This window comes from Neovison vison, chromosome 13 (genome assembly GCF_020171115.1).
Source record: "Neovison vison isolate M4711 chromosome 13, ASM_NN_V1, whole genome shotgun sequence".
NCBI lineage: Eukaryota > Metazoa > Chordata > Mammalia > Carnivora > Mustelidae > Neogale > Neogale vison.
Window position 1 is genome coordinate 108,076,833 of NC_058103.1, and position 24,791 is coordinate 108,101,623.

The following is a 24,791-nucleotide window of genomic DNA, read 5'->3' on the forward strand; positions in this document are numbered from 1 at the left end:
GATCTTTCTATTGCCTAAAGCTGAGGTAATTCACTTAGGTAACCTTGGGTAATTACTTTGGTTCTGAGAGGCTGGAATTTATTTCTACAGACCTAATACTAAAATGGAATATTTTTGTCTGTTTGGTTATTTCCCAGGCACTGAGTATTAGGTATTTTTGGTAAGGGAAAGTATCTAAGGCAAGATCTCTTCTGGCTGACCCTTAACATCTGGAGAAATGAGGTTGTAAGGGCTCTGAATATGGCATTAAAGATATGAATTAGAAGGGCCCTGTGAATCTTACACTGGGAGTGAAGAGGAGAAGTGACCTATAAAGGTCTTTTTATCTAAAGCCCAGATTTGGACCACCCAGCCCAAAGCCCATCCTGGGATGGGATCTCTGGGTTCTGAACGTACACCTATATGCTGACCTCTAGGATCCCACAAACTAGAAGAAAGCCGGTTGGAGCTACATGAACAACTAAATTAGGGGGGTATAGATAGGGACGCTCAATCCCTAAGGGGCAGCCATATGAGGAACCCTATGTCTGGTGGAATGATAGCTCTTGACGTGAAAAACAACAGAAAAGCAAAGCAAATATATCATTGTGTTATTTGGGGGCAAGGAGTTAAGGGCCGGAAGGGGGATCCAAGAAGAGAGACGGGCCGATGAAACATGCAACTCCTAAGAGCCTGCAAGGACCCACGGCCCGCGCATCCTGGGGCGCAGCTCAGACCGCCCGGGGCGGTCCCAGCCGGCAGAGGGCAGCAGCTGGGCGGGAGAAGCCGGGCGAGGGCCGCCTTGGGGGATACTTAATTTTGAGCGTGGGTCGAAGGACTCGCACTCATCACTAGCCGTCCCGGACCCTGCGGCCGTAGCGCGCCTCGGACTCCGCGGTGGGGAGTGGGCGTGTGCCGGACCGCCCGGCCCTGGAAGGAGAGCTGAGGGCGCCCCCCGGGTCTCGGGGAGAGAAGAGGAACGCGTGTTCGGCTGGGCCGGAGGCGCGGGTGGGAGGGGCCCCAGACCCGCCCCATCCGCAGCCGAGCCCGCTCGGCGTCCCAAGAGCCGCCCTCCGCGCCCCGGAAGCTTCCTTCGCTAACACCGCATCAGCCCCCCGCCCGCTCTGCTTCTAGGGCCACGACCCGCGCCCGCCACCCGCTAAGGTGCGCCCCCCGCCGCCGCTGCCGCCCGTGCCCGGGCGAGGCCGGTCCCGCTCTCCGAGCCCTGCGCGGTCGCGTCGCGGGTTCCGGCTCTGGCCGTCGAGGCCGGCAGCGGGGTGGGCGTGGGCCCGGGTGTCGCCGGCCACACTTGACCGTGGGTGCCGAGCAAAGGGCCGCGCGGCGCGGGCGGCGGGCTTTATGTAAATCGGGGCTGTGCCCCGGCGTCCTAGGTAGGATGGACCAGCCCCCCGCGCCTCGGCCCTCACGTCCAATAAGAAAAGCCCCAGCTTGACACCTGCCTATATACAGGCGAGCGCGCCCCCGGCCCGCGGACCGCGCGCACAGCCCACGCCGCGGGCGAGCGAGACCTCGGCCCGCCACCATGACTTCCAGTAAGATAGAGATGCCCGGCGAGGTGAAGGCTGACCCCGCCGCTCTCATGGCGTCCCTGCACCTCTTGCCATCGCCCACGCCCAACCTCGAAATCAAGTACACCAAGGTAAGCGGCCGGCGAAGACCTGCCGTCCGCCGAGGCTTTCTAGAACCTTCCTTCCTGTCCATGATCTGTGAGGGGGCGAGGGCGGCGTGACGGGGTCAAGGGGCCGGGGTGGCCGCGGCCTGCCTGTCATCCCCGCGCAGCGGAGGGACGCCCCCGTCCTCGGGGTTGGGGGCATCCGAAGGCCTGCCGGGGTCTGGGGACGCCTCGGGGACTCGCCCCAACCTGAAGCTCGGCGCCGGGGGTCGCGGTCAACGGCTCCTTGCCCATTCTGCGCCTGCCGCTGCCTTCGGAGCCGATTCTCGGGGTCCGGACTGCCTCGGGCAAGGCGTCGGCCCGGCTTCGACTCCTCAAGTGGGGAGGAAGGGTTCCCGCCAGGTGGGCCACGCAGCCCGGCCGCTCCTCCCGGCCGTTCCGCGCCTTCAGGGGCCGCTGGGCTTGCGCGTCCCGCTCGGTCCTCAGAAGCCCGCGCGTGCGGAGCGGCTTTCCCGGAGGAACTGACCCGGCGCGCGGCGCTCCGGCCGCCTTTGCAGATTGCGCGGAAACCTGGCTGCCGGCGACGGCCGGCTCCGGTACCGGCGTTTCGTTCGAATGTTGTAGGCAGTGGCAGTTGTCCCGGAAAACTCGGGAACTCTCTAAAAGTGTGCAAATGAACGGGCTCGCCTTCGGACTGAAAAGAAATCATTTTTTATAACGAACTCTGACATCTTGGGTCTGCCAAGCAGCAATATCTGTTGCTGTTAGCACCACATAGAAAAGAATATGCATTCCCTATCTTAATGGAAAGTGAATTTACTTACTACGAATTCCACATAGAAAAAGTGTATTAATTAGACACACGGGGGTGATTATAACGTTAAAGCATGGAGTGGGGAAGAGATGGATGGGATTTAAAGTCATGTTCCCTGGAGTTCATTTTACAGTTCTCTTGTTTGATTTTTCTATCCTTTCAGCTGATTTCTACCCCAAATTTCTCACGATTAAACACACACTGCGCGCACACAATAGGGTTAACGTTGTTTATTACAACTTTATCATGCATAGTACAAGATAAACTAAATTTGTTGAGAAGTAAATTGGTTCTGGCTTAATGGTTGAACGAGAAGTTTTTTTAAAAAATCCGAATATTGAAATTTTCCTTGTATTAGTTTTAGAATACAAATCAAAATGATTCGTGTTCTGAACGCCCAATTTATGATGGGTTTGATGTACCTGTTAGCTTTTTTAGATGGTGTGACAAATTTTTGAAAGCCATTTTAATGGGAGGTCGTTAATGGTTACAGCCATTTAGGCACTGTTTGCATAACAATAGTGCCAACCCGGGGCACATATCTGGGTTTGGGAACAAGCAGGGAAAGTGTACAGCATAAACGTTTTGTTTTATGAGGGTCCCTAACCTCATCAGCCTCTCTTTAAAGGTCTTAAGATCCAAGATCTACCCGTGAGACAGGACCGAACTCTCATATTTAGGAGGGTTCGAGTAAAGTCTTAACTTTTGTTTGGCTTTTCCTCCCAGCCAGAGAAAGGAGTTTTAGGTATGCAGTAGGTATCTTGGAATTTAATTTGGAAGCTCTTCCAGTTTTCTTTTTCTCCAACTACCCTTGCTCTCTTTTTCTCTTGTTCTCCCCCAGTAGGAAAGACAACTGATTTATAGCTAATTGAAGCCTTTAATGTGGAGTCTTTTAGCTCCAGAGAGACTTTTATCCAGTATCCACTTTCCCACTTATTACAAAGAAAAACAATCAGAAATGAAATAATGGATTGTAACTTGACTCTTTAATTTGTGGGGAGGAGGCACCTTATTTTTGGCTTGACAAACAACCCTCGTAAACATTGAGTAATGCTAATCTAAAGGCAAGCTCTTTTCACAGAACCTTGTTAAATCAGGTATCTGTGAACATTTCCAGCAGCTTTCCTCCTTAGCTTTTTAGCGAGACTTCTAAATTTTCTGAGACAAGCGTCATGGGCGAGCAGCTTTTTTAACGTGAAGAGCAGAAGCTGCTCTCTTGGTAGCTGAGGGTAACGGGTAATGATTTGTTGCTTAAGAGGAAAATAAGATTAGTAGAAAGGTTTCTAAAAATTCACTTATGATCAGACGTGAGGGGTATTGGTAATTTGAAACAGAAGAATGAAAAAGAACGGACACTTCATCCTTTAGAGCAGTAGTACCTTTATTCATCAGGAATTTTTAAAAGAGTAATGACTTAGAAATTACTGTGCTGGAGGGCTTGTTGAGTAACACATAAACAAATGCGGTGTTTGTCTCACAAAGTAGTACAAGGTAAACAAGATGGGTCCTTCATCATTTTTGTCTTCTTAAACAAATGCATCTTTAGGGAAGGATATTACAACAGGCTTTTTAAATGTGTTTTGGGGATCAACCTAAAGTCACTGACCACTTACCTACGTGTAAGTGGTCAGATTATGAGAATTTCAAGTAGCGTACATTCAGAAAACTTTGATCTTGTATTTTCCTGTATTTTTCACCATTCTTCTAAAAGTATTTTTGCATTTTTTATAAATGGGGGAATGGGGGAGATCATCAGAAATAAAAGTTACACCATTGTCAAAGGTCCAGTGAAAATACTCCAGAATTACAGTTTGGTCTCCATGGATGCTGAAAGGGATAAAGCTGTGTTCCTATATTGGCTTTCATGCAGTTATGTTTCTTTTTAAAAATAAGCCTCCCCCTCTGAAGTTCATTTTAGACTAAGGATCAATGGCAGTACCAACTTTGGTATATGTCTAATTTGACTTCCTTAATGCAGTGAACTAGATCCCAAGTTTTAAAAATGATTCCTTACTAAGGAATATGGTGGTGGTGGTGGTTGTTTTCAAAGTCTGTGTTATTCAAGAAAAAGTGCTAAGTCCACCAGCAAGAAGTAGCAAGGGGACCACTTTGAAGCCAAGAGAATATGTGCTCTCTTGCTTGTATTCTGAGAAGACTGCTTATCAGCTATTGCAGGAATCTGATTGCTTTTAGCTGTGTTTTTATGAATTAAAGCTTTTCAGAATTGTTTCTCTTTCATCAGTCTGGTTTTTAAAACTTCGTATAGCTGAATATATTATAGGAGTTCACACATTGTAAAATCAAGGCTAGCACTTTACTGACTGCCCCTAACTGCAGGGGAGATTTCTTCCAGATTCCCAGAAGGTCTTTGGAATCTTTCGGTCTTTATCCCGCCCCCCCCCCCCGTACTTTCTCTATTGTCTCTATCATTTTTCTGGCTCCAGTGGTTCCTCCCTGTTAAACACACACACACATGCGCACACACACACACACACACACATTGTGCTGTCTTGGTGTTGAGTGTTTTCTTGGTGACCATTTATGCCTTTAACAGTAACATAAGAGGTTGTGTTTTCTTCCAGTATCTGATGCTGTGGGGAGCGAGAACAGAGGGAGGAAGCGAACATTTATGGAGTGCTGACCTAGTAACTAGAAGAGAAAAAAATAAAGGAAATCAACTGAAAATCAGAGCGCATGTGTGTTGATTAACTACTATTTATTTATTTGTTTGTTCATTTAAAAACTTTGTATTGAACATCTGCTGTTTTGAACTTGTTGTCAATTTCAATTCAGTCCAAAAGCTGTTTGAGTGGCATGCGAGTGTTGTTAGTATTCCTAACAACAGTGCTCTCTGTTATAATAGTTGGGCATTTGCCTTCTACGAGGTTAGGGTCTTATTAGAGAGATGGAGTACCAAAAATTAATTGTCAGCATGGCAGTGGTTCAGTGTAATAACAATAATGATTATAAAATGTATAATGCCACTTACATTGTTTATGGGGCCTAATGGTTTACTTAGCACTTTGATGTGTATCTTATTTGATCCTTGCAAAACCTTTTGAAAGAGAGAGAATAGGAAAAGGTAGAAATAATTGATAAGGAAGACCTTGGCCTTGGCTTTTAAAAAACTGCTGGAACTTGCTTCACCGTATGTTTTGTTTTTCCTAATAGTCACATAGTTTTTTGTTTTGTTTTTGGATTTTTGTTTTGTTTTGACATGGTTTTTTGAGAGAAGGAGTTTAAATCTTTATTCTTTGTGTTGCTTCTATTGGAAAGATGGGGAAAACATGTGCTGGTCCACTCTTCTTAAGAAGTAGCTACATCCATGGCTTTTGATTCCCTGACTTTAAATTACTATTTTTGATGCGCTTTTGAATTTTTGTTATTGTTGTTGCTGGTAGGTCTAGGGCAAGACTCTTGCCTATCCCAGGGATTATTTCTTAAAAGATGGTGTGGGTCTAGTTGTTCCCAAACCTCTAATCAAGATTGTCTTGATCATAAATTGTAAATCACACTTCCATGTTTATAGGAACCTCAGATATTCAAAGAATACTTTTTCATAATTGTATAGCTTTTTGATGTTTGTGTCATTGCCATTTAAACTAGAGAAGCTAACCATCTTAATTATAGGGCTTGAATTAGATAACTCTCCTAGGGTCCTGATGCCTTCTACTGTACAGTCTTATGCTACCACTGGGAATCCTCATTTGCTAAGACAATCCGGTCTTCCACCTCTATAAAATAAGGAATGATAGTTTTTCTATTTGACGGTAGAAGATAGTCCTAGGAGACTGTTCGGTGAGGTCTGATTTTCTTGTAGCCAGGCTGAAGAGAAGCCAGGCATGCATAGTACATTCTCTGTTTCATTACCCACACTCGGTAGTCAGACCATGGACCGGACCAAAATCGTCTCACATACCAACATATGCAGTTCTGTCTCAAGTCTTTCTTAGCTGATAATGAAATAGAAATAGTGATGTATATTTTTGTCTTTTTTAATTATCTTAGTCACAGCTTGCAGCAGTTAGCAAACTGCAGATGATCTGCCTGATGTTGTAAATAAAGATTTATTGGCACAAGGCCGCACCCATTCAGCTGCCTATTAGCGTGGAACTGCTCTTGGACTACAATGGTAGAGTCAAGGAGTCGCAACAGAGATCATATGGCCTACATTTTAGAAAAAGTTCCTAAGCCCTTGATTTTGAAAAGAAAGGCTCGGACTTTGTTCAAACCTTGGTCAAACATGTACTTATTAGCTGTGCGGGCTGTCAACACCCACTCGGCACACAGTGCCGGCTGTGCCCCCGGCCCCAGAGACGCAATGGTAAGCAAGCTATGGATGTGGTCTCCTGCTGAGGACTTTCTTCACTGAGTGTCAATTCCTCCATTTCCCAGATGGGAGATAATAGTAGCTACCTTATCGGGTTGTTGCCGGGACTAAATGAACAACTGGGCCAAAGTCCATAGGTTGACATTCAGCCAAGGGCTAACTCCATTTCATTTTTACATTTGGAGCCATGGATGAACCAAGGCCCATTTTAAGAAAGATCGGAATTGTACAGTCAATAAAATCTTATAAAACAGGCCATTGTGTATTATCTTAATTAGTTGTAAGAGTTTAATATTCTGGGAAGCTATGGATCCTTTGTATGTTTGCATTGGATTTTCATCAAATGAGATCCCTTGGAGGTTTCCCTACTTAGATCTTCTCTTTATTAAGAAGTCACTGAATCAAACAATTTCTTAGCCAGTATTTTGTTCTTCTTTTAAAAAAAAGATTTTATTTATTCATTTGACAGATAGAGATCACAAGTAGGCAGAGAGGCAGGCAGAGAGAGAGGTAGAAGCAGGCTTCCTGCTGAGCAGAGAGCCCAATGCGGGGCTCAATCCCAGGACCCTGGGATCATGACCTGAGCCACCCAGGCGCCCCGCCAGTATTTTGATAATCAAACTAGATACCTGACACTTGTGCCAAAATTTGGCATTAATGTGCCTCAGCACACCCAAGTGGCCAGCCCTAAGTGTCAAATGGCCAGCAGCCATTTCTGGCATGTTAAGCAGTTTGGGCAAAGATGTTGCCAAATCTTCGGCACATAAATCTGGGAGGTATAGCAGCATTTGAGGACATTCTTGGAAGATATATATGCCTTTTAGAAGGGGGAAAGGATCCTAGTTCAAATAATTTAAAACGAAACAGATTTTAATTGGTGTTCACTGCTCAGTGTTGGGGCACTTCACCTTCCAGAAAGTAAAACCACCATGCAGTGGTTATTTTGAAAGCCCTTCTGGCATTTCACTAACTTTTTTATTTGCTGTGACAGATCATCCCAAAGCCAGTCATTTCCCCTCAGACACCACATCTGATGTATTATAAAAGCAATTGCCATAATGTCACTTTGGATAGTTTTTTAAAAGATCTTATTTATTTATTTTGAGAGAGAGAGAAGGAAAGAGAATCTCAAGCGGATTTCATGCTGAGCATGGAGCTGGACACAGGGCTCCATCTCACGACCCTGAGATCCTGACCTGAACCAAAATCAAGAGTTCAGGCTCTTAACCGACTGAGCCACCCCCAGGCACCCCACTTTGGATAATTTTTAATTGCCTTTCCAGATAGATCTTTGAGCTCCATTCCATTTTACCTTTCAGATACATGGGAGTATCCAAATTGAGAATTTCTTATCTCTGGCATTTCTCCATTGTTCGTTTGTTGGCCTTTAAGATGAAATAATGTTTAAAATGTTTCCCTTCAAAATCTGAACCCTTAATGAGTTTATTTACAGCATGTCTCTGTTGGGTCACATGATTTGGAAATAGTTCCAACCTTTGAAAATTCCAGTTGGAATAATAATTGGGTGCTTTCACCACCTAGACTTTGCTGGGCTCTCAACAAAATTTCCCTGGGGCTAAACACAGGGGTTTATTGACCTCTGTAGAATGTGGTTAAAAATTAGAATGTCTGTGAGTGAACATTCTAATTTTTATTATAGAAGGAAGCTTGCTTCTTACTTCAGTTCAGCTCTGTTACCTCCAGAAGTAGTTAGCTGCTCTGTTTCCTTTCCTCATCATAAGCTGACCTTTGGACATCCAGAGTAACAGTTGATTTAGCCCTAGATCTCTGGAAAGATAAAACCTATTGTCCAGCTAAAACTGGACACACCTGTCTCTTATTTGCGAAGAATTTAGGATATCGGGTTTCCAAACACTTTTCAGTTTTGATTTTAAAATATAGGGAGAGGGGCATCTGGGTGGCTCAGTGGGTTAAAGCCTCTGCCTTCGGCTCAGGTCATGATCCCAGGGTCCTGGGATTGAGCCCCACATCAGGCTCTCTGCTCCGTGGAAAGCCTGCTTCCTCCTCTCTCTCTGCCTGCCTCTCTGCCTACTTGTGATCCCTCTCTATCAAATAAATAAATAAAATGTTTTAAAATAAATAAATAAATAAAATATAGGGAGAAAATTTCAAAATAATTAAAGATTATATTTTTATAATTTTCTCATGCATTCTTTTCATTCCTCTAGCCTACATCTTCTGATCTTAAGTCCTGTGACTCTTAGGGCTTTTTGTCTCAGGTCATTTCTAGGGATTTCTTAAAGATTAAACTTAGTCCAAAAAATGGTATAAATTACGGGCTCTTCTCACAGGTATGATGAAACCTACCTCAAGTAAGTGGATCTTACTAAATATTGTGGATTTAAGTAAACCAAGTAACAGACAGAAAAAAGCTCATTCTTTCCCCAGTTCCCATAACCAATACATTCACCTAATCTATGGACTGATGCGTGTGTAAGGATGGAGTGTTTATGGTGGGAAGGAAAAGGGGGACACAAGAAGACCTTGCCTGATAAGACAAAATTATGAAGTGTCTATAGAAGTCTACAGAGGATAACATAAAGTCTTATTTCCCTAGGTGTGAAAATTGAACTTTTGCCCAGAATCCTTTTGGGGGAGGAGACCCGGAATCAGTATGACTGGTTGAATTCCTGAGCACACCCGAAAGCAGTGAACTCTGGTTTCCCATCTATGTTTTAGAGTCTGATACCCGTCATACCAATATAATTTGATTTTCACAGGGAAGGGTATCTCAGTGTAGTATCTTGAGGTCATTTTTATTTGTACAGCCAGAGCTACCCTTTTGCTTACCTGAATTTATTTATTTGTTTACTCCTCTGATATTTATTTGGGCCACTTGTGTACAAAGCACTGTTAGTCACTGTTCGGGCATGAAAAGATCTAGAGATGTGGGCCCTGCCCTGAAGAGGCTGGGGAGGGTTCCCACTTGGATGTGGGGTGAGGACCTGCACCCCTGTATCTGTGGTGCGTAACAGGAGATGAGCAGGTGCTTGAGACGATCATCCTACAAGCTGTGTGAGCATTCAGAAGGGAAAGAGAGGCTTCAGGCTCCGCAAACCAGCAGCACACTGTATTGTTAGACCTACGTGACAGGAAATGAAACGTTTCAATCACACGGAAGATTATAGAAAATAATACAACCAACATGTTTTGTCCCTGTACCCAGTTTTGTTAGTTCTTAACATTTGGCAGTATTTGTTGCTATTTTTTTTAAAGAAATATACCGGAAGCACTGCCTGTGACCTTCCTCTCATTTCTTCCCTTTTCCTTCCTCAGAGACATTTATCTTTCCCATAGGTTTACGTGCCTATATATCTATATGTATTCATAAACAATATATACTCTAGTTTTGCTCGCTAATTTTTTTATATAGATGGCACCGTGCTACAATTTGCTTTGTTTGCATAACATATTTTCAAGATTCCTCCATGTTATTGGATGTATTTGCAATTCATTCATCGTCATTCATTCATTCATTGTCAGATCCCATTCTTTGAATGTATCACAATTTTTCGTTCATTCTGCTAGTGACATTTAAAGTACTTCGAGCATTTTGCTGTTACAGTAATGCTGCATTAAAGATTCCTAAGCATATTTCCTTAGGCGCCTGGGTGAGACGCTTTTCTAGGGTGTATACCGAAAGGTGGTTTTGCCAGCTCACGGGGTATGTGGATCTACATCTTCATTAGGGATTGCAAATTTCTGTCCGACACTGTTACGCGGGTTTCCGCGGCCACCAGCAGTCTATCACCGCCCCTGCTACTCTCCATCTTCACCTATGCTAGGAGTTCTCAGACTTCTTAAATATGGTGAATCTGTGTGAAATGGTATCTCATTGCCATTTTAATTTGCATTGTGTTGATTTCTTGCGAGATTTAGTATCTTTCCATATGTTTATTGGCCATTTGGCTGTCCTCCTTTGTGAACCGGCTAGTGTATCATTTGCTCATTTCTGTTTGCATATGTGTGTATTTTTACTGACTTATAGCAATTTTTATGTACTTGGGATTATAATTTTTTGACAGGTACTATGTAAAAAATTTCTGCCCCTTGTGTCTTTTCTTTCTCTTCCTTTTTAAGCGTAATGCCATATGGTTTTAAATGCAAATAGGAATATTTCTCTTTTTTTATTTAAAAAGAGAGCCAGAGAGCACAAGCAGGGGGAATGGCAGAAGGAGAAAGAGAAACGGGCTCCCCACCCCCCACCCCTGAGCAGGGAGCCTGATGTGGGGCTCAATCCTGACCTGAGCTGAAGGCAGACACTTAAGCAACTGAGCCACCCAGGTGTCCCTATCTTTTCTTCATGTTTAGTGCTTTTGGTGTCTTTTTAAAGAAATCCATCTTTATTCCGAGTTTTTCAAGGTGTACTTTTATATAGTCTTCTGAAGGTTTACTTTCATTATTAAAAAACCTATCTTTCTCATTGTGTTTTAATCCACCTATAATTGGTATTTGTATATGTGTAAGAATTCAGGTAAATCTTAAGGACAAATGCTGTATAGGAAAAATAAAATGATATTAATATGTAAAGAATTAATCAAAATTGTATTCCATGCAATTTTGGAATGAGATTATGAGATTCAGAATATGTGGTTTTTCTCTAAGCCTGGTCTTCTCTGTAATGGGAAAATATCAGAAGCCTGTCCTACTTGGTGGATGATGACTTTGGTATGTGTTGGTTTTCCTAAACTAAGAACAATAGTGCATTATATAAACCTATCTTTAAGGAGTCCTTGTGTAAAACTTTAGGATAATGTGATCATTATAAGTTTTGCATGTCGAGACTTATTTCCTTACCTTTCTTGTATTACCTAGAACAGAGTAAGTGCTTGAATGTTAGCTACTGTCCCCTCTGTCTCTTTTCTGTCTTTCTCACACACACCCCACTCATTTTTTGAAGGAGCATTATCAGGGAGATAGGTAAATTCTTCACTGTGTGCTATTTGTTTGTCTAGGACTGGAGAACAACTAGACGGATGACGACTAATACAATGTGAAAAAGAATTTCCAATACACCTTTTTCTTGAATAACTAGTTCATTATGGTGCTTCATCCTGTTAGTTTAGAGAATTTAAATTATTCCTTAGCACCAAGCTTGAAAGTGACATTACTTTGTATTTCATTAATGATTTAACTTACTGTGTTTTAAACTCAGAGTGGGTTTGCACATTCACTTTTGTGTTTGGATTTCGTAAGTCACTGATCTGTGCATGTGTACCCCTAGCTCTGAAGAGGCTACTGAGGAAGAATGATATTCTCCAACCTTAAAACTGAATCTGGCCCTTTTGCACATATTGCTTATGTAATACCTAACAGAGTTGGCCCCACACTTTTTTTTTTTTTGGATGAACCTCTGTATTCTCTGAATGCCTATATAACTTGTTTGCACTACTCCTAGATGGTACAATTTTTGCCTTGTATGATTACATTTTTCTGTGTAATTTCCTCCTCCTAAATGGTACTAGATTATAAACTCTTACTCATTTTAGTATTTCTGAAGCCTCTACCTCAGTGACTTACAGTGAAATGAATATTTGTTACACTTTATTGTCATTATTGGCCACTAATAGTTCTTTTTAATATTTATATGAAAATTTTCAAAGTGCTTTTCACATGTGATTACATTTAATAATTATAGCAGTTCTATGATGTGAATGTTACATTAATCTTCTTACTTTATAAGTGAGAAAATCAAGCATATAGTTAAATAAATTCTCTGGGCTTGATAGCTAGTAGGTGGCAGTTCCAAGACTCAGTCTTCTTCCTTCTCTGCTCATACAATAGGAACAAGCACAATTTGAACTGTTGGCGTAAAGCTCTGCTTTAGGCTATGGTAAAGAACTGTTCTTGGATTTCCCACTGGCTGGGTAGCTGCACACTGCCTTTAGTAAGTCTTGCTATATATATATATACATATATATATGTATATATATATATATACACATATATATACATTTATTTATTTATTCCCCCCCCATTCATCAAGTGCTTTCCTTTGTTATGGTTCTTTAGATCTCCTTGGGAGTGAGTATGTTTGGGACCGTTGAAAGTGAATATATTTCACATTCTTTCTAGTGCTTCCTCTCCCTCCATTGGCCATCATTTAGTGTAACTTGACTATAACCTGTGTGGGAGAGATGCATGCCAGAAGAGTCAGAGGCTATGCTCCACATTGCCTTTTAGGAGCCCTCATTTCTCACGAAGGCTTACCCCATTAGATTCGTCTATTGTCTGCGGCCTCACTGGGGATGCAGAATAGAGAAATAGAGAATGGGCCCCAGAAATTCATATGCTTTCTCTACTTTACCAGAGTTTCGGTGCCAGGAGGGGGTAGTTGGGATGCACAATTAATGTTTTATTGTGAATGGCTCAAAAATCCTACGTCAGGAATCTGCTGACAAGTTGTCTCCTTGAAGCCAGATCGGAGAGTCCTCCGCTTTCTCTCTCTTCACCGTTAGAGAGAACACATTGCTCTTACTCCTCTCCTTCTCAGTCAGAGGTATTCCTTCTTCTCACCTTTTCCATCTTTCTCTCTTCTCTTCCCAGAGTATTTCTTCTGCTTCTCTTCCCCCTCCCTAAGTATTTCTGTCAGGCTGGCCTTTGATGACCCTCGTTCCTTGGTCAGATTCATTTACCTGTTTTCATAAAACGCCTAGTTCTGCTTGGGAACCTTTGTAGTCAGCTCTCCCAGCTGTTGGCCTGCACGGTCCTTTGGGACACCAGAAGCAATGAACCTGGAATAACCACATTTGACTTCTGTGAGCCCTCCTGAGAATTTAGTAATTACTTAATGGATTGAATTGGTGACATACGCTATTCCAGATAACAGCCTGGGTTGCATTAAATTAACCTTCACAAATGGGTATTTATTGGTGTACTCTTAAAAGACTACATGTGTTGGCTGTAATTGTTCTTCCATGTTTCTCCATGCTGATAGGTATTTGTACTGAGTGAAAAATTTCTCAGATTAGAGCCTGGGTGGTAGTTCTAGCCATTCAGTGATGTGTGTCATTGTGTTCAGCACATTGAGCATAAATCCTGTCTTGTAAACAGCAGGGAGACTAATGAGGTTTGCCCACATTCTGGTATCATTACCAGGGATTCCAACAGAGAAAAAAAGAAGGCTTGGAAAAGAAGTACACAAATCAGTGGTTTCTGGAATTCTTGATGATCTGAATTAAGGAGAAGAGAGTATTGTTCAACATTGAGTGTAGACATGTACGTACAAAGACAGGTACATAAACTACATTTGGGTAAAAAAGAAAAAAAACCTGAAACTTTTGCTTTTAATGAACATTTGCAAAGTCACCAACTTAGTTGTACAGAGAGCTAACGAGGGGCTTATTTATGAGTGCTTCTAATTGTGAGTGGTATCAAGGAGGCGGCTGTTGAAATAATGCAGCTGTTAAAATGATAGCCCTCTCTTTGCTTTCTCAGCCCTCTCTTTGCTTTCTCTTCATCATTTCAGCCAACTAAAGTTTCATACTCATTTGAGTCTTACAATTCTTGGAATGATTTGGTTGTTATCTTTATAATAAATAGCTTCTGAACTTGTTGCAAGAAGCCTTTCAAATGTGTGTGCGTGTGTGTGTGTTTTAGGTTGGTTTCAGATCTTTATTACTACTGCTGAATAACTTGTGTGTTTGATAATGCCAAAGCAAGGGATCCAATCACTGCTTTATGCCTAGACTAGTTTTCTTCCTAGATTTGTATTTTCATAAAAGCTAATTATCATGATGGTTTTGACACAAAGTATGGTCCACACATCTTAGTGTTTGAATGAAATGAGTTAAGGAATATGAGTCCTAGAAAAGAAAACTGTCTGATTTCATTTGCATACTTAGTGATAGAAGAAATGCCAGTACCAGAAAGTGAATTCCAGGTAGAGTGTTTTGAAATGAATAGCTCTCTTAGAGTGAGAGCAACACACACACACACACTTCAGGATGAAAAACTCCCCTCCTTCAGTCCCACTTATCTACCCTTTCCTTTGAACTGGAAAATCTATAGGGTGTATCATAGAGAAGTGAATGAGGCAGCGGACGGGTCCCAGCATATGTGTACCTTGTATGTGGAGGCACGCAATATAGATTTGTGGAATTGAGTGAATAGATTATTTGATAACTTATTGAGTACTTTCTTCTATATTGGCTCTGGAGATATGAAAATGCTATGGTGATACTGAGTTAGTTACTTAAATTCCCTGGACATCAGTTTTATTCCTTATAAGGTGATAAAGCAGAATAAGATGCTTATTTATGAACCTATCTACTTATAAAAAGATTAGATTGGAAGAGCTGTAAGGTTTTTTTGATCCCCAGCCTGACTCTTCAGAATTCTTTCATTTCCTGGGCTCAAACCTGGGATTATGAGGATCAGAAGGAAAATACTGAACTTGTTTGTACGTCTTCCTTGCAGTCTTTCTGGGACCCCAAATTTTTGGTCGAAACTGTGTTTCAAGTATTTTCCCAAGGATGTCCTTATAATTGCCAGAAAGCCGTCCATAGAAATCTGTTAATGATTCTCTTTCTGTGAATGAGTGATTTAACCATGTCATAAAGATCCACCAGAAATAGAAAATGTGTTTGTTAAAGACTTACAGTACAAGAAATTTTGGAGCAGTGACTCCCAAGAGAATTCCTTCTTTAAATGGTAGGGAACTTGTTAGCACCCTGGTCATGATGGTAGAAAGAAAAGATTTGTTGACATTTTTCCTCCAACCCACCCCAGCAGGTTTTCTGTCATCGTAAGCTCATGAAAACCACGCTGGGTCGGGCAAACTCTGTGGCAAGGATGCTTGTCTGGGGCCTTTGGCTTTTCGCTTGAGTCTAATAGAGACTTAGCGCTTTGCAGGTCAGTGCCACTGCTATTTGTCTCTGACCTAAGAGATCTGGAGTTCTTCACATCAAAACCACATCTTGCTGAGCAGAGATCAAACGTAGGAAGGTAAGGATTCTGCCAGTGATTTATCATGCCAGGGAGAGCGATCAGGCCATATGGGGCTGCTGCAAATGAAGTTGACATTCCGGCAGTTTCTCATATAAGGTCTCACATGTACTTATGGCTAGTTTTTCTTGTAGAGGAATTCCGGGTCAAGTGGCAGCTTTCGGTGGTGTTTCTTAGCAGACTTCCCTTGAGCATGAGATTATTTCAAAATCAAGTCCTCGCAAGATTTTTCTAATATTTTGTTTAAATGACAAATAGGGATTTCTTGCTCAGTCAGTTGCAGGTTCATTTGAGCTTTTCATCTGATGTCTCTTTTCCTTTCCCCTTTGTGGAGAAGGTGTCTATTTTAAAAAGAAAGAAAAAAATGAAAAATTAAGGTGATTTGAGGTCTGCCAAAAAACTTTTCTTTCTAGATATTAGATGTGATTTTAGGGTAATGAAATTGACTGTGTTGGGTATGCACAATTAGACTTATTAGTTCATCATCACATTTTATTAATTCAGGGGTTTTAGGAATGAACTGTTGTAAATACTGCAATCCAGTTCCTGGGGTAGAAGAAGGTATCACACAGACCTTTTTGCATATTTGTAATGGTGGAGAGGGAGGAAGAATTTAATCATTTACAACACAGAATTATGTTTGAAAGCATTTGCTAACGTTTGAGTCAAGGGCAATAATTTTAATTTTAATTAAAAAAGTCCAATAATCCCTCTCTTCATCTAACTATATCAACAGATAGATGAAAATGATCGCGCTATATAAAATTCAGCTTGCTTTCTGTTTACTGTCACAAGCAAATGTTTAGTCTCCTGTGGAGAAATCACACATTTATTGTTTCAAAGGCCTCTTCAATGTTAGGATATGCGCTGGGGTATTTCAGCCTCTCTTTACACAGGATGTTTGCTTTGTAACATAAATGAAAGATGATACTGGCATTTAAGTGTAGTAGCTCATGACATGAAGTTCTAATTCAACCAAACATACCAGTTGTCCCTTTTGTGTTTTACTTTTTTGTAATGAGAAAAACTATCCTAAATGAATGGGTTTGGTGGTTAGAAGTAGGTCTCATCCTGTAGTCAAAGTTCAGTTGATTTCCTGAGGTATCTGTTTATCTGCTCATAAACTAGGTAGTATTATTCCGATTGATGAAGTACTTCAACTATGCAAGGAGCAAGTTTAAGTGTAATAATGAAATAATGAAATGGAATTTCTCCCAGTTTCCACTTGGCATTCTTGGAGCGTGCACAACATCCATGAAAACCTGGTAGGATTGCCAGATAAAATATACAGCGTCTAGTTAAATTTGAATTTTAGGTAAATAGCGAATACTTTTTAAATATAAGAATGCCCCATGATTTGCCAGTGATTTGGGACATACTTACACTGAAATTTAATTGTTTTTCTGAGATTCATATTTTATTGGGCATCGTGTATTTTTTCATTTGCTAAAGCTGGCAAACCTAAACCATTATACAGATGACTTGTGATTTTTACCTGTGACCAGCAAATAAATATCACTTTAATGTAAAATTAATTGGCAATAAAAAATCAAAGACTCAAGGAATCTTTAAAAATTCTTGCACCGGAATAATGAAGAGTATAGTAGAAAGACTTTTTTCTAAAACCCTAGCAACACTAGTGAGTAAATAGGGCAACTAGGCCCATTGTAAAGACAGCTTAATCTCCTAAATGAATTGCTCCAACCTTTTAATTCAAAATCATACAAACAAAAACATTGAGATAAGCTGGGTGCTTTTTCAAATGGGGACCCCTGTGGCTTTGAAAATAAACACTTCAGCCTCCTTCCCCCCCAACACCTACACCCACAGTCACTAGCCTTTCTGATGTCTTCCATTTGCAAATGAACAGGCTGAATTCTGAGAAAGACAGAAGACTAATTAAACCTAGGGAAGATAGGCAAAGGAACATTTGTTTCTAAGCAGAAGACAAAAGAAATCATGTTACATTCCGCTTTCTCAAGACTGACAGGAGGGCCTTCAAGCCCTTTGCTGAATCTCCTCTTCTCAGAGCATGTTTCCCACCCCACTGCTCAGACCCTCTCAGGGCCGGGCAACCCGGGTGTGTCTGAACCAGCCTGCATTGCCCTGTCCTCATGGGAGAGTCTGAAGGGAGGAGCGATCACCCCAGAGACCGGTTCCTATGCTGGTTGGCCTTCACAACATCTTTACCTTCTTCCCCCATCTTTTTGCCCTGTCTGATGGTTTGTCCAAGGGGACTCAGTAACTCGCAGTGAGAAGAGTAAATGAATGTATAAACAAGCAAACACAGAACAAGCAGTGACTAGCTTTTTAAGAGCACTAATAAAGTGCCTTGAATTGGTTGCTTACATTCGGAATCTGAATCAGTTAAAAGTTTGAGTACACACTGTTGCAGACTTTTCAGTAGTCCAAAAAATTCTTAGATCCACTGGGTGAGGTGGTTTTATTATCTTATTTTACAGATGAGAAAATTGAGCCACAGAAAGTTTTAAGGGTATACCAAGTCATACCATCTAGTAATCTTTCTACACATAGGAAGTATACCATATATATATACATATATATGGTATGGGAATAGTGCGAAGGCAGAACTTGATTTTAGGATACTTTTGTCCATTTTTGTGGTTAAACAAGACCTAAAGGAAGGACTTCCTAGTTTTACTATGTACTAGCCAAATGGTCATTTGATAAAGGACTGGGAAAACTAGACCATTTTGTTCTGTGGTAGAAATATCTTGCCATGCCCTTTGGAATCCAGAGTCAAATGGAACTCTATCTAAGTCTTTCCTGATCTGAATCACAGGTCCCTGGAATTACCCCGGAGCCCTTTAATCTGAACCGTCCAGGCAGCCTTCTTCAGGAAAAGAGGCCAGCCTCCCCCACCGCTTACCATGCCTCCCAGTTTGTTCAGATCTAGCCTTGTCCCCTGAAGGCTGCCCAAACTGATCTGTCCTCTGGGAACATGACTAATGAATGACCTTTTGTCTCTGGACTCTCATCAGTGTCCTTTCACTTTCAGAAACAGACCTTGAGGTTAGATGGATACAGGAAAAGCCGGGTGGATCTTCGCTACCTAGAGTTGCTGAGGTCCTAACTTCCTTCTGTTTACAACACTAACACAAGTCGTGTAATCATGGCACATTAGTATAATGGGCTGCGCATACAACCTTCATTTTTAAACACTCTGACACAATCACTTTGGATTAATAGTTTAAAGGTGTTTTTAAATGTTGCCTCTCATTTCTCCGTTCTTTTGACCTTGTGCTGTCTGCATACTTGGAAAGTCTAGTTTGCCGTCTTTTCTAGTGAAGACTTTTCCCTATTCCTGCCTTTCAGGCTAAGACTCAGGGTAAGTGGGGTTCGAAGCATACAATATTGGGACCATTATTTGAAATAGTTAATTGACTTAAAGTTAGAATTGATAAGTTAATCCTTGTCAAAGCAAGCTTTGTAAAACCATGCTTTTGCCAGTAAGAGATTACACCTATTGAACCAAGGCCGTGTCTCTATAATATCAAAACCCCGACTTTAAAGTGAAAAACACAATCAATCATCTAGGTGTTTTCCTCTCCAATGCCATTTGGGTGTTTTTCCACTTTTTAGCCAGATGTTTTGGCGTGAAGCAAAGCAAAGAACAGAAGTCAACAGAATCACTTTTGCTCTAACTACCTAGTTCAACAGAAGGTTCTTGCCCATAAACGATCTGAACGTTGGCTTCATTCTTTTACTTTCATAGGTAGCCTCTTAATTAGAAGTAAAATAAGATGGGGATATTTTTTAATCAGAGTTAAAAATAACCTTTTCGCCTTTGATTATGGTATGTAAAGGCTACCAGCTTCGCAGAGTAGTGCGCTGAGGTGAGCGTCAGTACGATTCTGGATTACAAGAGAAATTTAATTCTGTACAGTTCAATGGTAGTGCCGTGTGATCTGTGTTGCCCGCAGCTCCCTTTCAATTAGAGTACATCAGTAGAAACAATGGAGTAGTCTTGTAAAAGGGGATAACGAACATATGACAAGTCCTTAAATTACTTCTTTGTACTGCTTAATTAAAAGTAATGGAACTTTTTTCTGTAGACAGATCTGTCTGGTTATTGATTTGCTATCTGGTACTCTCGTTTGATGAGCCCAAAGCAGTTTACGTGGCAAGCTGAGCAAAATTCAACTCTCCAAGGCACAATCCACTGCAGGGTTTAATACAAATCATTTGAAGCATTTACTATTAAAAAAAACAAAACATTTTATTACGGAAATAAAACATGGCAGCTTTATGTCAAAGATTCATTGAGGATAGGAAATTATTTACACCTAACTCCTATTAATGCCTGCTGCTTTGGAATTCCATGGGGGTTTCCATTCCCCAATTAGAAAATTCACAGCAGCCTCTCTGTATTGTCACAGCCACTTTGCTGTGGGCTGAAAAGCATGGCAAGCCTGATTTGTCCTTGATTATCTTCCTGCTACAAAAGTGGCCAAATGATATGGCTTGGCTTGCGTGGCTGAATTCACCGTTTTGAATCTCTATCCAAGTAGCTGCTGAGATTTATAAAACAACATAAAGCCACTTTTAGGTGACTCGGATCCCTGTGGACAGCCCATCTGAATTCCTTGCCCCATCTTCATTTCTTTTCCTGGTAATAGGATTTATTATATCTTTTGAACACTGGCTGCTTGTTAAGTGCTATGTTAGAGTACAGGGGAAACCAAACGAAGCCAAGAGAGCTTTTTTCCAAGGAACTTAGAGAAGGAAGAAACTTCCATCTTAGTCAGCTAAGCTTTAGGCACACTCACATTTTATCTCACTTAATTGTACAACAGCCCTGCAAGGTAGATGGGCCTTATTTCTGTTCTTACAGAGAAGGGAACAAAGCCCCAAGAGTTTGAAAGTCTATTTAAGAGGGCTCAGGATTGTGTAAGTGGTAAAAGGCAGACTGGTCTTTATTTACACGGGGATCTTCCAGCTCCCGTAACTCTATTCTGGTTGGTTCTACAAGGAGGATAACGGAATACATGCAAGATTAATCACCTCAGTCATCAGTGGATTTCCTTACTTTTCTGCTCTGTTTGACATACGAACACAGCCCTCATAACACTCTGCCACAGTGATTGCATATGTTAAGCAACGTCAGTCTCTACACTTGTCTTGGGAAGAAAAGACTCGCAATTTGCTTTGTTATCCTGATGGTCTCATTTGAAAAAAAAAAAAAATGTATAAACCAGCCTAGTCACCTTGAGTTGGCTTTCAAGCAGCCTGTCTTTATGGTCCTTATTGTTTCAATCCAGAGTCACAGTGCATACCCCATTCACATTTCAAACCTCCCCACTTGGACCCTGAGATACCTGCTCCTTTCAGATTTGGGATAGGACACTTCTGTTGGGCAGAAGCCTTTGTTGCGGTGGAGTATTGTACTGGTTAGAGTTCTGAAACACATTCCATCAGGAAGGGGATAACATTTCTGAGATGGGGAACTATATAACGTTTCTTGCCCAGAATCTAGGATACCATGAATTGTTTACAGGAGGAAATTATACTTACAGATATTTCTCCCCAAATGCCTGTGTAGAGTGTCCCTAACAAAGTGCCATTATGAATTTTTACTTTAATTCCCTTAGCTGGGCGAAGGAACCATGAGCCAAACAGCTGTGACAATTTTATAAAGACTTTGGCATTTGGTGCCCTTTTCTTATTCAGCCTTGGATACCTAGATTCTACAGAGAAAGGAACACATGAAAAAAGAGTCACTTTGATGCAGTGAAATTGTTACCAGCTCCTGAATCAGTCAAGGTTGGTCATTCCCTTTCTCCTCTGCTCATCCAAGACCAACTGTCCTGTGGGAGGTTATTAGGATGGTTTTGAAGGACACATCCTGGACCTCAAACATAGCCCTGTGGTGGTAAGAGCACAAAACTGTTCTTTAATAAGCCCAAGAAATAATTTCCTACCTGCAGATCACAGTAGTCCGGCTGCTGCCTGTCAGAAATTCATTGTTCTGTTCCTGGGGTAGGGGGGTGGGTACTGCAGAAAATATCCCAGGACCTCATCTCTAAGCAGAATCACATTAGGACAAGAAATCATCACTGCTCCCCGAACACATTTAGCTTTCAAGAAAGGAAATGAAGAATTATTTTGCTGTCACTTGCCTTGATTGTGTTGAAGGAAAAAGGGACTCAAGCAACATTCCTTGTGCTGAATAATTGTTTAAGAGACATTGTGAACGAAATGCAGTGAGGATTACTCCTGTGACCTGGGCAGCCATCACATCTGCTTTGCGTGTGAGCATCAGCAAAGACTGAATTTAGAGAACGTACTAGGATGGAATCAGGATATGGGGTTTCTAGTCTCTATTCCGCTACTGGCCTGGTGTGTGACCTTGGGCAGGTCAATTGTACTCCTTTTGAGAAGTTTACTTAGTAACATTTCTCATTTGTGTGGATTATATCCAAGACCCCTTCCAGCTCTGTGGATCTGTCTCTTCCTAACCCAAGCAACCTCCACTCACTATGTTTAGACCAAGAAACAGATACTCATTCACTATTGCATTTTAAAAATTGTGTTTTTAATAAGACATGGCTGCTAAAGTAATGATGGTAACATACCGCATAGTTTCACAAGACACTAAAACCAGTGCTTTGGGGGAGGTGGGCAGTTTCCAGCTGTGCTCGGTGTTGACCTTGCATAAGTTGTAAAATGTCTGTTGTAGAACTCTTTTCCACCTGATTTCCCTTTTTCAGAATGGTGCCTTTCTAGTACATCAGTTGCTCGGTCAAGTACTAGACATAACTGGAAAAGGAGACTGCCGTTTCTGAACCCAGAGGATGGACTGTGCCATGGGCACAGAGATACGTTGTTGAATTGGTTCTAGAAACATCAGCATATGCTTGGAGGAGGAGAGAGACAAGGCTGTGGTGTCACAGAACTTCCAATAAACTCCTCTTGAGCGCCCACTGGTGGCCATGCTTGTCGGATACCCAGTATCTCTGATGAACCAAGTCACTAGAACTTGTAAGCCATTAGGGCAGACCTCTTCCATTCAGGTGGCACTAGCTTTCTAACATGCCATGTTGAAAGTATTTAGAAGTTCAACTGGAAGATACTGTGATCGATTATCAACATCTGTCAAGGGGCTGGATAGAAGACTTTATCATAAGTGCCCTAGGTTAGCCTGTCTTCAGTGACCAAGAATGAGACCGCCATAGACACGGATGCTGAGGGCTTAGAGACCTGGGAGACTTGCTGAACAGTTAGTGTGAAATTGAGGGCAGCAGGAGAAAATAAGGCTGTTAAAGTGATGTCCCTTACAAAGAAGCCCCTTGGCTTAGTTAGTTTGAATAACCAACCATATTACATAATCGGTAATGGTCAGATGAGGACCATTTGCAGTTGAGATCACTCACGACAGCTCAGGTATCCTTATCCAGGGTTCCAGAGAAAGGGGTTCCTTCTGAACCACCTTTCTCCTAAAGAGGTTTCACAAGGTCCTGTGGCTCTGCGGTCTTTTTAGGGGAGTAAATAACTCCATTATCTCGGTGTAGCAGTGTCTACCCAGAACCATGTGCTGGTGAAAACTGATTGTCATAGCCTCAATCCAGACAAGAAGGAAGCATGTAGTATTAGTGGGATAGTATTCAGTGCCAAGTGGGGGCCTGATTCTCTGGATGGATGAAAATGGTTCTAGGAGTCCAGGGATCTGGCTCCTGGAATTAAAATACACACGGTTTTGGTTTTTGTGAAAGAAAGCATTTGCTTCTTGGGAAATACAAATACGTCTAAACATTTATTGAGCAACTACCATTTCACCGTTCCCTTTCTAGGTCCTGGAGATACAAAAACAAAGATGACCTAGTGACATGGTGTTTGTCCTTAAGGAGCCAACCGTCTGGGGAAAGAGGGCATGGGTAAAGTGTGATAGGACACTACGATACACAGGCGGAAGTCAGAGAGCCAGCAGTTAGCTCTGAAGGGATTTGGGAAGGCTTTCTCAAGTATTTGAACTGAATTTTGAAGGATGGCCACAATCCTAATGTGTCAGGTAAAGAAGGGAGGGAAGAACAGCAGGCTCCAAGGTCCTTACTCATAACAATTTCTAGCATGTTTGGTGTGATTTCAGTAGAGGGGGCATGGGAAGGAACTTTGATCTACAGTTTTATATCCTTATATCCTTGTGCTCCTCAGTTTAGGGCACACTACACGCAAGGTCGGTCTTGTTTCCTCCACAGACACCACTCGACTGTGTATCTAGACATAGACATATCCTTGATGGGAAGCACGGTGTTGTTTTGTCATGAGCTGTTCTGCACTTACAGGAATGGTATCCTGCTGTGGATGTTACTCCAGCTTAGATGCTTGGGTGAGAGATGGCCAGAGATGAGACCAGAAAGGCTGGTTGGGACCAGATTATGAAGGAACCGACCCCTTGGGAAGAAACATGCATATTAACTTTGGAACAGCACAAATGTCCCCTGGAAGGTCACTCAGCAGCAAAGGAAACTGCACCCAGGCACTCGTCAGGGTCCAGGGCTGAGGCTGAGTTTGACCCACAGCGTGTCAGACTGTGGGGTTTAAGTCCCAGTTCCACCACATGCCTAGCCCTGGGCGAGCTCCTCATATCTCTGAGCTTCAACTTCCTCCTCTATAAAACAGGGATAATGATAATGCCTATCGCATGGGATCATTTTGAGGATTAAATAAATTAATACATGGACAGTGTCTAGAACAGTGCCTGGAACATAGTAAGCACTCACATGTTAACTTTTATCACATGTTAACTTTTATTCTTTTGATTGGTTGGGTTTTCGATTCGGACTTGATGGGCAGCGTTCTTGCTTTTGGCCTAAGGAACACAGATCTTTAACTTAAAGTTATAGTTTAGCAGAGACAAGGGGTGGGGTAGGGGGTAGGGAACCAATAATGTTGAGAGGAATGGAAAAGCTTTGCAGTTAGCATTTAGAGACCTACATTCAACTTTTTGCCCTGTAAATTATTTGCAGTATAAACGTGCACTTGTAACCTGAGCCCTCATTTTCTGGAAGGAAAATACCTACATCGCAGGTTTGTGACATAGATTAAGT

At 41.9% G+C, this 24,791-nt stretch overlaps 1 protein-coding gene across 1 annotated transcript in view; it reads left to right on the forward strand.

Annotated features, from left to right (window-relative positions):
- Nucleotides 1-1,485: 1,485 nt before the first annotated feature.
- ALDH1A2 (aldehyde dehydrogenase 1 family member A2) overlaps nt 1,486-24,791 on the forward strand; it is a 95,084-nt gene continuing 71,778 nt past the window's right edge. The window contains exon 1 of the mRNA XM_044231009.1: nt 1,486-1,639. Within this exon, the coding sequence (XP_044086944.1) occupies nt 1,523-1,639 (117 nt within the window). The 5' untranslated portion in view covers nt 1,486-1,522. The remainder of the gene's footprint in view (nt 1,640-24,791) is intronic.